This window comes from Branchiostoma floridae, unplaced genomic scaffold (assembly GCF_000003815.2).
Source record: "Branchiostoma floridae strain S238N-H82 unplaced genomic scaffold, Bfl_VNyyK Sc7u5tJ_1548, whole genome shotgun sequence".
Lineage (NCBI taxonomy): Eukaryota > Metazoa > Chordata > Leptocardii > Amphioxiformes > Branchiostomatidae > Branchiostoma > Branchiostoma floridae.
In genome coordinates, this window is record NW_023365749.1 from 131976 (window position 1) to 146472 (window position 14497).

Below are 14497 nucleotides of genomic sequence, written 5' to 3' on the forward strand. Positions count from 1 at the left end.
GTGTCATGGCATGCTGTTGCCCCATTGGGGGTAAATGCAGTAAGTTAAATATAAAGGGAATAACAGGAAGGCTATACCTTAACAAGAGCATTATATATAAAGGAAGTAAGACTGACCTCGTTCATGAACTCAGGGTGGACCTTGAAACAGGATCCGTTGTGCTCGGTGAGCTGGTTGAACCAGTAGGTCTCCCCGCTGCCGGGATGCTCGGACAGCCCGTCCGTGCTGAACCAGTACGACAGCGAGTCGTCCGCGTTCCAGCGGTACGAGAAGCCCTTGCCAGTCAGGAACCGCTCCACCTACGGATAAGGTACAAAATCACTGATGAATGACACTGGTGGACGTACCGACTACCAAGTATCTAATACCAGCTCAGAAGAGAGCAAGAAATACTACATTTTGTAGTAGTCATCAACCCAGGGTTGAGGTGTTCAGAAATGGACCAGGACGTATCGTAGAATGGGCCTATAATTGCCATCAAGTATTGCGAAGCATCATCACAGTTCACTAGACAGCTTTCAACAACTCATATGTACAGCTGAATGTGAAACGGTTAGTTGGACACGTCGTTCAGTACTAGTATAATAAACCAGCTACTGCTGCGCCGTGTTACACCGAAGTCAGCAGTTTTTTTCCCCAGCTATACAGATACCGAAGTACAATTATTCCGGCCACACATATACTAGATACAGACATATATATAGACACATATACACATACCTCCTCCCGGTCCTCGCTGTGCATGTTGGACTGCCAGTTCCAGCTGCTGCGCGACTTGTCGGCGATGTTGCGCACGTAGCGGATCTGGCGCGTGCGCACACGCTCCACCAGGGAGGGGTCCATGTCGCGCATCACACCGCGCATGTCCGTGACGGGGGTCTCGCCGCCGCCATGTTCTCCAGGGGACTTGATGCAGCAAAACATCACCTGGGAAATAAACGACAAGGGTCAAGGACAATTCTGATTGGGCGCTTCCTGTCACGTGACCGTGAGGTAATATAGAATCCGCCATGTTGTTGGGTTAAAGAGAGATGTTAAGTTGATATATGTGTAATGCTGGAGGTGCATACCGGTGTGGGAAGTAGAAGTAAGGTATTAAGTACCAGTACAACAAAACACACCAAGCGTAAATTGTTGTTATTATTATTACTATTATTATTATTGTTATGTTATTGTTGTCTTAGTGTCCCACCTTTTGCGGAGGAGCCGGCATGAAAGACAACTCGGTGTGGATGTCGATGGTGAACTCCAGCGGGTCGTCGTTAGAGGAGTACACGTTCGTGTCCAGCTGCTCCCTGTGGAAACACAAGAAGATTCGTATTAAAGTTCGTTTCTTCCTTCTAGCCCAGTGTCATTCACATCACGGTGTTCAAATAGGGCTGCAAGTTTCTTACTGTTTCAGTAGCATGGTATATTCTACAGAGTCAGATTGTCAGCCCTTCCCCTCTAAGATCCTCTATTATGTTAAACGTACACATCCTGGCATGGGACACACGGTCCTGATTATTTGCCTTGCTTTTTGGCACCGCTTCGAAGGCGGAGACTAAGATGGAGTCTTACGATCGTCCCGAAAACGTACCTCTTCGAAACAAATTTTTGTCGGTCCGTTAATGCAAAAGTGGGGAAGATGTTTTCTCGGGAGGCAGGAAGGACGATTAAGAGAAACTTTCTTAGTGTTCATCTATATGTTTGAGACATCGGCATGGTCAACTTGAGACGTTGGCAAACAATATACGAAGGTACTGGGATGACGTTTTATATAATTATGCAAACCGGCACTAAATTCAACATCGACAGAATTGACACAGGACTAAACGTGTCAACAAACGGTTAAAACGTTTTCCAACAAGTAATTTTCCCTACCGCCTGCCTGCGTGGCCGACATAGTCCCTTGGCGCTAGGCCAGTCCCGTCAAATAGCCTGGCGTAGTCCTCGCGGGTCCGGATGGGCAAGCCGCGGAACAGCAGCACGCCTGTCGGAACAAAATAGATAAAAACAAAACGCGCGGTTTTATTTTCTGAAAGAGGAAATAAAACATAAGCTAAAACTTCAAATGTAGGACGTGGAACTACAGACATTTTTTTCTTTCAATTGTTAACTTTTTTTCTTTGTAAAGACTTCCGATAACTTTTCGCAACTTCAATTGCCCCACCCATATTTCCAAAGCATGTACTCGGCTTACGAAATCCATGATGTTTGGTCTATTTGACTACAGTTAAGTAATGAAATGGCAAGGAGCGAAATGGTCATCATGTGGGGAAAAATATACAAAAAAACTGAAAGTTTTTCATCTTAGGAAACAGTACCCCCCCCCCCCCCCATCCATTCCCTCCCCCCTCACGACTCTGAAGTGCCGTCACAATCAAGTTTCATACTTTTCATAAATAATTTACTACCCCCTCCCCCCCAAAAAACAACTAAACAGCAAAGCAACTACTGAAGAAACGCAAGCAACACATCTCTACATAACACCGCCTCCATATAAAGATGGTGGTTTGCGGCTCTGTTTGTTGTCTTTACCACATACGTGAAGTTACCGCGCCGTGAGGCCGGCCCGCTCCCGCCCAGACTGCTCGCGGGCTGCCATAGAACAGAGAACATGTAAGTGCCATGCGACCTCTGACCCTAGGGTGACCTCAGGTCCCAAGTTGACCTCTGACCCAGGGTGACGTCTGACCCCGGGGCATCCACAGACGACGAAGCCGACCGCAGCTCTACAGTAAATATTATAATAACTTCAATGGTAGCCGCCTGGTGTTCTTGCTAATAACAAAATAGCTGCACGCTCAACTCCGCTTGATGTGTGGTATGATGACGTCAATGTTTGGATAACCAAACTGCTGTTCTTTTACACAAAACCTTTACCTGTGGTCCTGTCAGGTCTTGAGTTGCGTACGCAAGATGTACGCAAGATGTACGTAAGTGTCGCTATAAATGTCTCAAAACACAAGAAAAAGGAGAAGCACAAGCAACTATTCGTAGTTTAGTGGTCTTCCGGTGGCTGCGTAATGCTGTTGATATGTTAGTTATCAGTTTTCGTGGAAACGAGAATAAAAATCTCAGCTAGCTGCACCCTAAAGTCCCTGAAAATATCAAATAGAAGGGCCTTAGTCGTCAAGACGCCTTCGGTCTCTCCGCTCGGTTGTCTCACCAGAGTCATCAAAACTGGTGGTTGGGCCGACATCAATACGTGACAGCAACTGTAGTGGGTCGTCCCTTCAACTTTCTTCAACTTACAGCGCTAGCCTGAAAACCATCTCTTATCAATTAGCTCCACTATGATGTCGTGGTCGTTTCCGGCAGGTAAATGCAGGCTTACAAAGTTCGCCGCACAACCCTAAAAGCTGTAAAGTCTCGGTGAGGAAAATATTCCCACATCGAAGAAAAACTTTCCCATATTACCAAACGTCAAAGAATAATGAAACACATAAAAAACCTCGGTAACTCGCACAAATGCACAGCAAGCAAAAACGTCGAATTTCCAAACCCAAACCTTAATAACTATACAGGTTTAAGTTAGAGAGAGATCCAAGCAAAGCGGTAAAGGAAAGACAAAACAAACAAAAAATAACCCTTACACACCACGACACGTACGCCCAAAAACTTACCACCACCTCAGGCACCTGATATGTTATGTTAATGATATCATCTAAAAACTTAATGACATCTTGTTTAAGCAGCAAAGTTTCAACAAGCGGTGCAGATAAGCAAACAAGGCGCTGTGAAAGCATGTAGCTAGTTACACTGGAGAGTAAGTTCCCAATGATTGTCTATATTGTAATGATTTACCACAGGTGACGGGCCCCTGCCTGGGACCGTGTAAACAGTACAGGACAGATCCGGTTCTCGTAGGATTGCGCAATTCCTGTGCCAATCTTTGATTGGCAACTTTACAAGGACTTAAGTGGGCGTAATGTTTACCTACATTGTACCGTTAGGTTTGCATGTGGTTACAGGTGTTCCATTGTTGAGGGTGATATTGCTACAGTCCACCTTTCAAGGTTTGCTGTTGCCAGTGCGCATTTAAGATTGCTTTGTAATTAGAAAAGATAGACACTCATGTTTTGCCTCACCTGATTATATGGAGGTTTACTTATCATCCTATATATTGTTTAATTAGTAGAATTTTAGTATTCATTCTGTATTCTTTTTCTCTTTTTTTTTATTATATCTTATAGTTGACCATACAAAACTAAAAGTCACTGTACTTTTTGTCGTGTCAATAAAGCTTACTTTTAAAACGCGATATTACTAGGGCTTTGAAGCATTTTATTGCAATCTTCTCCGATTTGCCGATCACGAACGTCTGTGCTGAGGCCCAAGCTATAAAACTTAGCCATCATTCGTGGTTCTCACTGGTTGCTAGTAAAATGTCATGATCACAAGCAGTTTTTTTAAAACTTGGCCAAAAACATGGAGAACTGAAGAGTCAATGACAGCTAAACAGTGGGACATCGACGATCGCCAAATATTTAATGTTGCTGTCTATTGTACTTTATGAATAAACCATAGGCGTGAAATCCGTGCCCGAACTTGCCAGTTACGTAAGAAAAAAGACCAAGGCCGTCTCATTGGAAGTCTAGGTCGAGTACGTGATGCCCCATGACGCAATCAGCAGACTAATTAAACACAGACATAGATACACATGCGCGTAGCATAGCAATCCTGGCAGCAGCATGTTTGAGTTATGTTAAGAGGCGTGTTTGAAGTGTGTTAAATGAAATGTTAAGAGGCGTCAACGTCGCGACTGTTCAAAACTGCAACGTCACCTAGCCTCCTTCGCCCTTTTTGCGGGCGTTTGCGTAATTTGTTGAGGGGGAGGCATATTCGTGATTTTTCTTCTTTTTTTTAATCTTTTAATCTCGGTCAGGTTTTATGTCGGGAAGGATTTTGTGGCCCAAGAAATGTCAGAACCTTTGGAATTCTCATTCCTTTCTTCGTACAAGAGACGAGAGAAATCTTGAAAACTGTTTGTCCCGAGTCTCGTTACTTGTGCCTTCACTTCAGCGCAACCTTGGTTTGCCAAACATGTGTTACATAAACTCAAATCACGCGAGTTATATATAGTCGGGCGATAACCGCTTTCGCAAATTTTCCCGCGAAGATTAAGGAATCATCTAACTGCCTGGTGGAGTTAGATATCCTGCTGCGCAGATCTCTCCCATGGTGGCAAGCTGTTTTCTTTGACTTTTTTGTCTGACTTGCCTAACACGAGTGCGATATGAAGACAGCGCAAATCAGTCGAAGACAATCCATAGAAAACCGCCCGCCACCCAGAAGATTTACGCAGGAGGTGACGCAATACACGCAGTGGGTGCATGGGCGTCCGCGTAACATATGAAATTGTCGGACTCTCCAAGCATTGTTACCTATTTATCACATGCCCCGTTCTCTGTCCGCACTCCACTTTCATGGCAGTCTCTACCAGACTGACTTCGCTGGCTATTATAGGGAGAATAATTTGCCATGGGAGTTTTGCTACCAGAGGAGTTGGTCAGCCGCATGGACAGACTCCCCTGGCCAATTTTCCGATTTTTTTGCCAAATTCTACGGATCCCCGCACACCCGTATAAAGAAGGCCTGGTGGAGCCTCGAAGTTACCACTGTGGAGAGAAGTGCGGATAGAAATCGAGAAGTGATAAAAAGTTCACAATCTTTCCCAAGAATATCAGCTTGGAGAGATATATCATGTAACGCGACTGTGTACATAAAGTTGATAAACAGTGACGGTCCCGTTATTTGCATATATGACAGGAAGAGTCCACACTGGCCACAGTCCTAGCATGGGTGTCCGCGTGACTCAACTGTCCTGACCCAATTCTGTGCGCCAATACGTCTAACTAGCACCCGAGGAACTTCTTTGTGTAGATAACGTCTTTTAGTTTATGAATTTCAGATGGTTTCATGGATCTACCGGTCAATTAAATCAAAAATCTTCCCCAAGAATCTCTGCTTGGAGAGATATATCATGTAACGCGACTGCGACACATAAACAGTGATGGTTCCGTTATTTGCATATATGACAGGAAGAGTCCACGCTGGCCACAGTCCTAGCATGGGAGTCCGCGTGACCCAAGTGCCTTGACCTAATTGTGTCCGTCGATACGTCTAACTGGCACCCGAGGAACTTCTTTGTATAGATCACGCGTTTTTTCTTTACGAAATTTCAGATGATATTATAGATATCTACCCCTAGAGGAACTGATTATTCAAAAACGCATCGGAGCGCCGAACACAAATCAAATGTCCTGCTTGGAGATACCGGATAAAAAGTCATTTCTAGTACGACATGTCAGTCGATCAACTGTTCTCACAGCAAAGTTTATGCATAAAACATTTTTATTCAGAATGAAAGGGGGTTTGTTGTTCATATTAAACTTTAGGGAATCCATCTTACAGTAAAGTTGAAGATCTTTATACAACCTCTACAAAGTCTTGGCAGGAATGATGGAAGGAGCGATGTGCAACAGAGATATGTTGGCCGCGTGACAAGCGTCAGCGAATTTTACAGTTCTTCAACAAAGTTTTGGCACACATTCATCAGATCCTATCATAAATAACACCTACTACCGCTCACTTAACTGTAAGAAATCAGCTTTGAATGGAAGAACATTTACAGTTGTCAACATCTACACATAAATTCAGCCCTTATTTCATTTTGGTGGTTTTTTAACGACAGACGAAACGTACGTAGATTTTTATCTTACCTGTCTTTGACAGTTCCCTGTCCACTATTTCCCTCACCATCGCCCCCCACTCTTCCAGGGGGAGTTTGTCTGCATCGGCGGGCGCTTTGGGGTGGAACACGGCGGGGAAATCCACTCGGATGGGGTTCAGGGTGGCAGGGAACCCCTTGGTGTCGGAGCCGGGGAGGAACGGGCGCCCGGCGAGCTTCGCCGCGTTGTACTTGGGCAGGTTGTCGGTCTGGACGAGCTCGGGCGCCGCCAGACCGAGAGCGCGGGCCCGGGGTATGAGCAGGGGCCGGGCAGCTCGGCTGAGCGCCTGGGAGGTGGACTTCAGGATGGCGGGGGCGCTGGGCAACATGGTGCGAGCAGTGTTTCTGTGGTGCGGTACTGTTCTGTTGTGTCACAAGCGAAGCTGGAACATGTTTGCGATCAGGGCAGACTTTAAGTAGGTTTATAGGTTGAAAGGATTCATTGTTGAGGTAAGTCAATAATTTTAAAACCTTAACTTTTTATCTTATTTTTACCAATACATGACACAAAAAATGTTCAATTATAACACTTAAGCGCATATTTATCATAAAAAGAGAAAAAAGCAAAATAAATAAGGTTTCCGTATGGAAAAGAAATATTATACGAGCAGCACCACCCCCGCGTGCAAAGTGGACTAGACCCAAACCGGCGCCAACCGGTTTTCTCATGGAGGCCCTAGAAGCTGCTCGATAACCGAAGGGACAGTCCGAAAACCCCTCAACCCAGCATCTTCCTCCTTAAAAACTCTGTGTTTGTCGCACAAATCTCGGATTTTAAGGAAAGCGGAGTACATACGCGATAAGTCGGAACTAGTCCGATGTTGGAGAGACAAAAATTTGACGGGAACGCGTCAGGACGGGACAGAAAAGGCAGGAAGAAGACACGAGACGCAAACAGGGATGGGTCAGAAACCCCAAGATTGTCGTGTGCATCCTCCGCACACACGGGTCACTCAGAGGTCACTCCTCTGGTGGACCAGGTAGCTGTCTCGGCAGGGACGGGTTTTAAGGGCGACTTGTGGGGGAGGCAGGCGCGCACAGAACTGTCCGTGGTCTGTTATGATTCAACCCGCACAGAATGAACTTAAATCTGTACTTCCTAATTACGTGTGGTACATTGTACTTGTTTCCACATTCAGCGAACGCTTTAGACACTTACCAGAGGCGTACAGCAGCCGGATTATATACAGGTTACAACCACCGACCACACTAGACCTAACAAAAGTACGCGTATGGAAATATCCAAGGCCTGTTTCAAAGTGTAGTTTGTATACACACACCTTTATCTTAAATAGGCCACTGTCATTATAACAAAAGCCACCGGTACCCTTATGGAAGTCAACTCGTTTCTCTGTTCAGTGTGAGTTTTGAAAGCCACAGCAACGATTCGTGCGCGCGAGTCTTCACTGCTGAAAGAAGCAAGGTCAACCACAGGAGTCTGTGTCATTTTCACTGGGGTATTTTGTAACAGTTTATCGAACAAGTGAAAGTAAACAAGTGTTTGTAATCTGAAGTGTAGTCTGTGCAGATTTCTTCTTCTTGCGCCATTGGCCTTGAACGCAAAGTAATACCAGATGCGAAGATATTTCATTACAAGCTGGACAGCAGCCAAATCGAATCATCATGACTAAGTTCCCACCAATCAAAGGGAGGTCTGACTGAGACCTCATTGGCCAAGGCGAACACATCCGCTGGCCGGCTGCCCACAAAAACAACCGGACCTCGGGGTCACCAGCGGTCAGTCTTTGGTCCGACCGTGACGGTGTTGATGTAAAACTGTATTGTTGTTGTTGTTGTTGTTGTGTGACTGTGACTCATGCACGAAGCAGTTTGGGCCAGTTTGGTGGGGATTAATGATCGCAACCTTCTAATCATAAGTCCCGCTTTCTGTCTGTATGTAATCTCCAAGCAGATCCTACGATGGCATAAGATAGTACTAAACTGGCCAAGGAATGTAGTCAGCCAAGAGGTGTACATTTGCCATGTAGCCAAACACACTCCTAAGCCAGCTTCACTCCTGATCTTATGTTACCGTAAGATCTGCTTGGAGATTATCTGCATGTCCCAACGAACTGAAAAAGGCATATGATGAGAAAGTCACAATCATCCTCTACTTGGAGAGTATCCTGCACAGGTTTTGTTTATTGTCACCTAAAACATGTAACGTCATATTACAGATGAGTGGTTTTGGACCGTTTCTTTTGCAGCCGTTCCCCTCGTTTTTCCCATGTCTTTTTAATATGTGATACAATTTGTACTAGCACTTTAGCAAATATCTAAGTGAGTGCTCGCGAGAGACGCACAAAATGAACGAAAACCCGCGGAAAAGCAAGTCCAAACCACATCTAGTTATCGATGAGTCCAATTTTGTTCCCTTTACCCTATTCTAAACGTGATATCTTTTATTCAAGTCCTTGGCGAGTCCAGCTGGTAAACAATGGAGTCCGCGGCAAGTGTTGACACTACCCTGCGTGTGCGGACACGTGCTGCATACCAAACCACCGGGACGGTTCAAAAACCCCGCCTAAAGCCGCCGCACAGGCCACTTTTCCCGCCCAGGGTGGCTCAGGCCGAGGGGTTACAGGACGGCAGCGCAGCCCCGGCGGTGTCGGTGGGGTTAGGAACGGTTCGGGTACGATGTTTGCGGTGCCATGGTGACGGACGTTTCTATGGCAGACGGTCTGGCCGCGCTGAGCGGGTATTCAGGTCGGGGCGTCGGGCAGGCGGTGTTCTTCCCCAGGGACCGGGACGCTTCAGAAACCCCCACAGCACCGGGCCTGTAGTTCGGTCCGCCCCAGCTGCAGTACTGTGTGTACAGGGCAGGGGGCGTTTCCCAAGAGGGACCGGGACGCTTCAGAAACCCCCACAACACCGGACCTGTAGTTCGGTCCGCCCTAGCTGCAGTACTGTGTGTACAGGGCAGGGGGCGTTTCCCAAGAGGGACCGGGACGCTTCAGAAACCCCCACAGCACCGGGCCTGTAGTTCGGTCCGGCCCAGCTGCAGTACTGTGTGTACAGCATAGGCGGCGTTTCCCCGAGTGACCTGGACGCTTCAGAAACCCCTAAAACACCTTATAGCCTCTTTCACCGGCCTCCCTATGGGCATTGGCATATTGGCATATTTTCAACAGGGAAGGTTCTGAATCTGATGCCGGGAATATCAAATTACATTATATTGCCTCCACAGACAGTATTTTATTAGCGTTTGATGGATGTCTTTAGCTTTTGAGTTGGTATTGATTATGGAAGGTAATCTTAAAACACACGTCATTGTTGCTTGTGTGTGGTGCGGGCTGGATAGAGTCCGGTAGACAGACCGTCCTGACGTCAAACGTGCAAGATGACGTACTCTTTCCCATGCCATTCATAGCTTCCACCAGCAGGCCTCATCATCATCATCTGTCGTCCCTTCCGGGCGGGGTAAGGTGTTGCACAATATCTCTCCACAGCGCTCGGTCGTTCATAACTGCTCCTAGGTTCTCAGTGTCAATCCCAGTGTCTCTGGAGATGGTGGCTGGGTAAGTGAGCTTTCTAGAGTAGGTCTTTCCCCTCGGCCTCCATAGGAGGAGTGAAGAAATCACTAAGGCCTAAGCCTAAGGCCTAAGCCTAAGGCCATACTGATTTGATTATATGTATGACCTCCTCTGGAAGTCCAAAAACTGATGCGAGCGTGCGAATAGAATAACGTTTGACCTAAAGAAAAAAGTTGCCTTCATTATGAAATCTAAGCGGTCAGGAAGGTTGAACAAGTGACTGAACACACAGAATATAGTATACCGAACAATAGATTCTTACCATAGACTCTCAATATGAATATATGAAATATATATGCATATATACATGCATATATGTGTGCATAATGAGTGCCCAATATGAAGAGCGACCGCTGTCAGGATAACATTTCCCTTCGGTACTGCGCTGGCAAACCATACCCTATAAAGGCCAGTCTCCTTTGGAAAATTACTCCCTGTATAGCTGATTACCATTTTCCATCCACTATAGCGAGTTAGTCTGATGAAGACTGTGTAACTTCGCCTGTTTTATCTAATAGTTGCAAATATGATCTTTTGCGCAGTCACCCAAGACATGCCATATTGGCGGCTGCTATCCATAAGTTTGTAATGCCGCTTGCAAACCACAGAAGACCAATGTTAGACTGCGCAAATAAGGTGCATATAAGCGACACAGTGCGTCACTACAAGTACTGCACCGCACCGTCACCTTAGAGACCGCACCTGGCCAAGTGCGACCTTTGACCTCACGTGACGCGGAAGGTGGACCGATCCAAGTACATGAAGTACGTGGCGTAGAACTCGACTTGAGACACCTGCTTATAACTCAGGTGAGCTGGCAGTTTTCTACAAACGTTTCAACTACAAACCGCAAATCTACGGGATGGTCTAGTCCTCTTAGCTGCAGGTGCGCATTATTCTATTTACTCAAAACATCACAATTCAAAGGACTGACTTTGAAAAGCGGTTGTAAAACATTTGTGTCAACAACTTGTATCTCCAGATGTTTAAAATATCATGATCACCTCTGCTGTGTGATCTCTAGATTACATTCCCCATGACTTCGCTACATCACTTGAGGAAGCGTGCTTCTTGGCAATCCAAAGTGACACCCTCTGTTTTCTGTCTGCCTCTGCAGGTAAACAATCGAAAATGTTTTTCGTAATGTTTACACTGTAAACATTTTTCAACCGCTGTTATAGGATTCACCCCTCAGTCCGTAGTTGTTTTTGTTGATCCAGAAAACGACAGAAAAGCATGCAAAATTTTAGCTAGCTTGAGTGGCTTAAATTGTAACCTTCAAGGTTACCACCCAACGTGTGGTGGAGAATGTATCGTGTTTCCTGTAGTTGTGCGCCCTTTGTTTTTCCGTTCTCTTCCAAACATTCCGTAAGTCACAGTCATTCAACTTTTTTCACGTCCCGTTAGAATTTGTAGGAATTAACCTTCACTTGTACCTTGAATGACCACATTTATGCCGTAATTTTCCGTTACATGTTATTATCGGTATGATACCTGATACAGCGGGGGTACCTGCAGCATTGTTATTGTCACAGTTATTTGATACATGTGTGTATACACCGCTGGTGATCGCGCTTTTGTTGGCACTGAATGGCCGGTACGAACTTGAGAACAGAACAGCGCAAACAGGCGGAATAACTGAAGACACGGCCGGGCGTAAAGGAATAGGCAGGAGAAAAAGTAGCCCTGAATTGATATTTCCAAAAAAAGTGACCGATTATAAAACTACAGTTTTAAGTGAAGGCGTGAACTGACTGAGGCGAAGTGTTTGCTGTGGTAAGAGTTACATGCCGTAGGTAGATGTACGCAACACTACGGCCCAAAATCGCGCTAGTTATCATTGAAAATCGATGACACCAAGGTTGTGACTGATGCGGTCTTTATGGGCAGGTATTTGGTCTTGTGTGGTTCCAATTTTTGGCGGTCGCGGTCGAGTTTGCCAGCTGGTCGTTGAGAAAAGGTCGATTAATGCTTATGTCAATGGAAAAAAAATTCGGGACCGAGAAAAAGCGGTCGTAATGGCCAGGTGGTCGCTGAGAAGAGGTGGTGGCTTGGGCAGGTTTGACTGTATGTCAAAGTTGACACTTGCACCTACATATACACGGTGAAATACATGTAATAGAGCATGAAAGTTCATCTGCGTTGGTAGAATACATTATGGAATTGCTAAACTTTCTTTCCAACACGAACTGATATAGGGACTTACCCTAAATTTTCGGTCAACTCCGTCGACCTTGTTCACAGAATGACCCTATCTCCAGCAGTGTCGTCAGGAACACGCCATTTTTGCAGGAGGGGGTCATAAGTATCAGAAAGTCTGTGCCGCCCCCCGTCTCTGTTGAGTGTTCGCGCGAGGAGTGAAGGAGGCAGTGTACATCAGAGCCCACCGGCCCACAGAGGAGGAGGAGGAGGATAAGGGCTGACGTCACAGTTGAGTTGCGTGGTAGAGAGCAAAAAATGGGATTGTAGTTCCTACTTTAAACCTTTGAAAATCCTTCTTTTCTTTGGAAATTTTTGCCCAACCTTGAGTTTTTTTTTGTTAGAAGTGACAGGTAGGGTCTGATCTTTCCTATTTTGGTCAAAATTTCTTCAGTTGACCAGTTTTGATGGCGTAGGGACAAATCTGAGTTGTTGGGTCCTGCGTATGACTACATGAGTAAAACTGGGTCAAAGGTGAGGTTTGTTTACTTGAATCAGCTGTGATGAGTGTTTGAGGTGGTTGACACCCTGTTTTCTTTTCATGTTTAGCTAGTATATCCTTGTGACTTTCTGGTGGAGAAGAATTTTTGAGATTGAAATAGATGTAAGTACTTTTACAATGTCTTGTTTCAGGGCTTCTTATGCTGTGTACCAATGGGAAGAATCAACTGTAATGCCAGCCCATAAGAGGAGGCGGGATAAGAAGAAGGTGTGTTTACTGATACTGTTTGGCATTCTGTTCTATAAAAGAAAAGCCTGAGAAAGTTCAGGTAGAAAAAAACACCTGCAAAATATTACTTGTTCAAGTCGACTGTTCACACATTAAATAATTATGAATAACAATATTGCCCTAAGTACTGTGCAGCAAACTAGTAACAATATATCACGTATTTGCCAGACCAGATTCCCATTTACTTCTGTATTATCTCCTTGAATCTGGAGTATTTACTTCTGTATCATCTTCTAGAATCTGGAATATTAGCAAATATATTTAGATTTTCTTCAATGTTACTAATGAAGTAGATTAGTTTTTTAAAATTATTTTATATAAGCGATTGTTAAACTGCAATTTATGTTAAAGTTACAATGCAGAATAATCAACACGATGATTGCGGTCGCTCAACCGGAAGAAGAAGAAGACCTGTTAAATAAATGTTACCGGGGTTCTATGTAAAGTTTTATCTTTCAATCCCTAAAGACGGCCCATCATAATAGAAATACAAGTGGTTAAACCTGTGATTTCGGTAGTTTTCAACAACACTAGCTTAAGAATGAAGTTTCTCTGACATTAATTGATATGAATATAACAAAATATGATAATTATTTTCTCCGCTACATGTTTTCCCGACGCCCGCTGTGCCACAGGAGCTGCGAGATGCTGCACATGAAGGTGACAAGACTACAGTTGAGCGACTGTTAGCAGAGAGGGTCGATCCTGATGCTCGTGACTCTCAGGTTGGTCCATGGAATGGATTTGAGCTGTCTACTGACTTCGTCAATATGCATAATATTCTTTTGAACACGATCAAATTGTGATGTGCTGAACTCAGATGACACACTCTACTATTCAACGTACACTGGCTGGTTTTTACGCCGGTCATATACATTGCAACATAAAGAAGTCGTTTTGAAATCTATTCAGCATTTTAATGATGTTACAAATACATATCTGTACAATATTTTTGGATATAATTTTGATAATCAGTGTAATTGGAAACTACTTGATTCTCTCCATTAAATAATTCAACCACAAATTCAAAAATGTTACAGGACCTACACACCTCGGGCGGAACCTCCCGTACAGAACGTTAGACATTTCAATGTAACGTTAGAGGAAAATACATGCCGTTAGTTGTTAACTGACTCTTCTTATGTACATGAGAAATCTCACTTAAGATCCCTATCCTTAATGTTCATGTCAGGCCTTGTCAGTACCTACAGTGTTGTTATGGCGTTTGTTACAGTGGATGTCACCGCTCCACTGGGCTGCCGACAAAGGCCACACAGAAACTGCACAAGTTTTACTCACAGCCGGGGTATATCATCACGC

At 44.9% G+C, this 14497-nt stretch overlaps 1 protein-coding gene across 2 annotated transcripts in view; it reads right to left on the minus strand.

Annotated features, from left to right (window-relative positions):
• Positions 1–7113, minus strand: part of LOC118408045 (dapdiamide synthesis protein DdaC-like) — an 8146-nt gene extending 1033 nt beyond the window's left edge. Inside the window, exons 1-6 of one of the 2 annotated variants that reach the window (XM_035808661.1) lie at positions 6708–6845; positions 2528–2714; positions 1864–1972; positions 1193–1295; positions 721–927; positions 117–299 (exon numbers count right to left, since the gene is read on the minus strand). In XM_035808661.1, the coding sequence (XP_035664554.1) occupies positions 117–299; positions 721–927; positions 1193–1295; positions 1864–1972; positions 2528–2612 (687 nt within the window). In that variant the 5' untranslated portion in view covers positions 2613–2714; positions 6708–6845. Of the gene's footprint in view, positions 1–116; positions 300–720; positions 928–1192; positions 1296–1863; positions 1973–2527; positions 2715–6707 lie in introns of both variants that reach the window. The other variant, XM_035808660.1, reaches the window with a different exon arrangement.
• Between the last annotated feature and the right edge of the window lie 7384 nt (positions 7114–14497).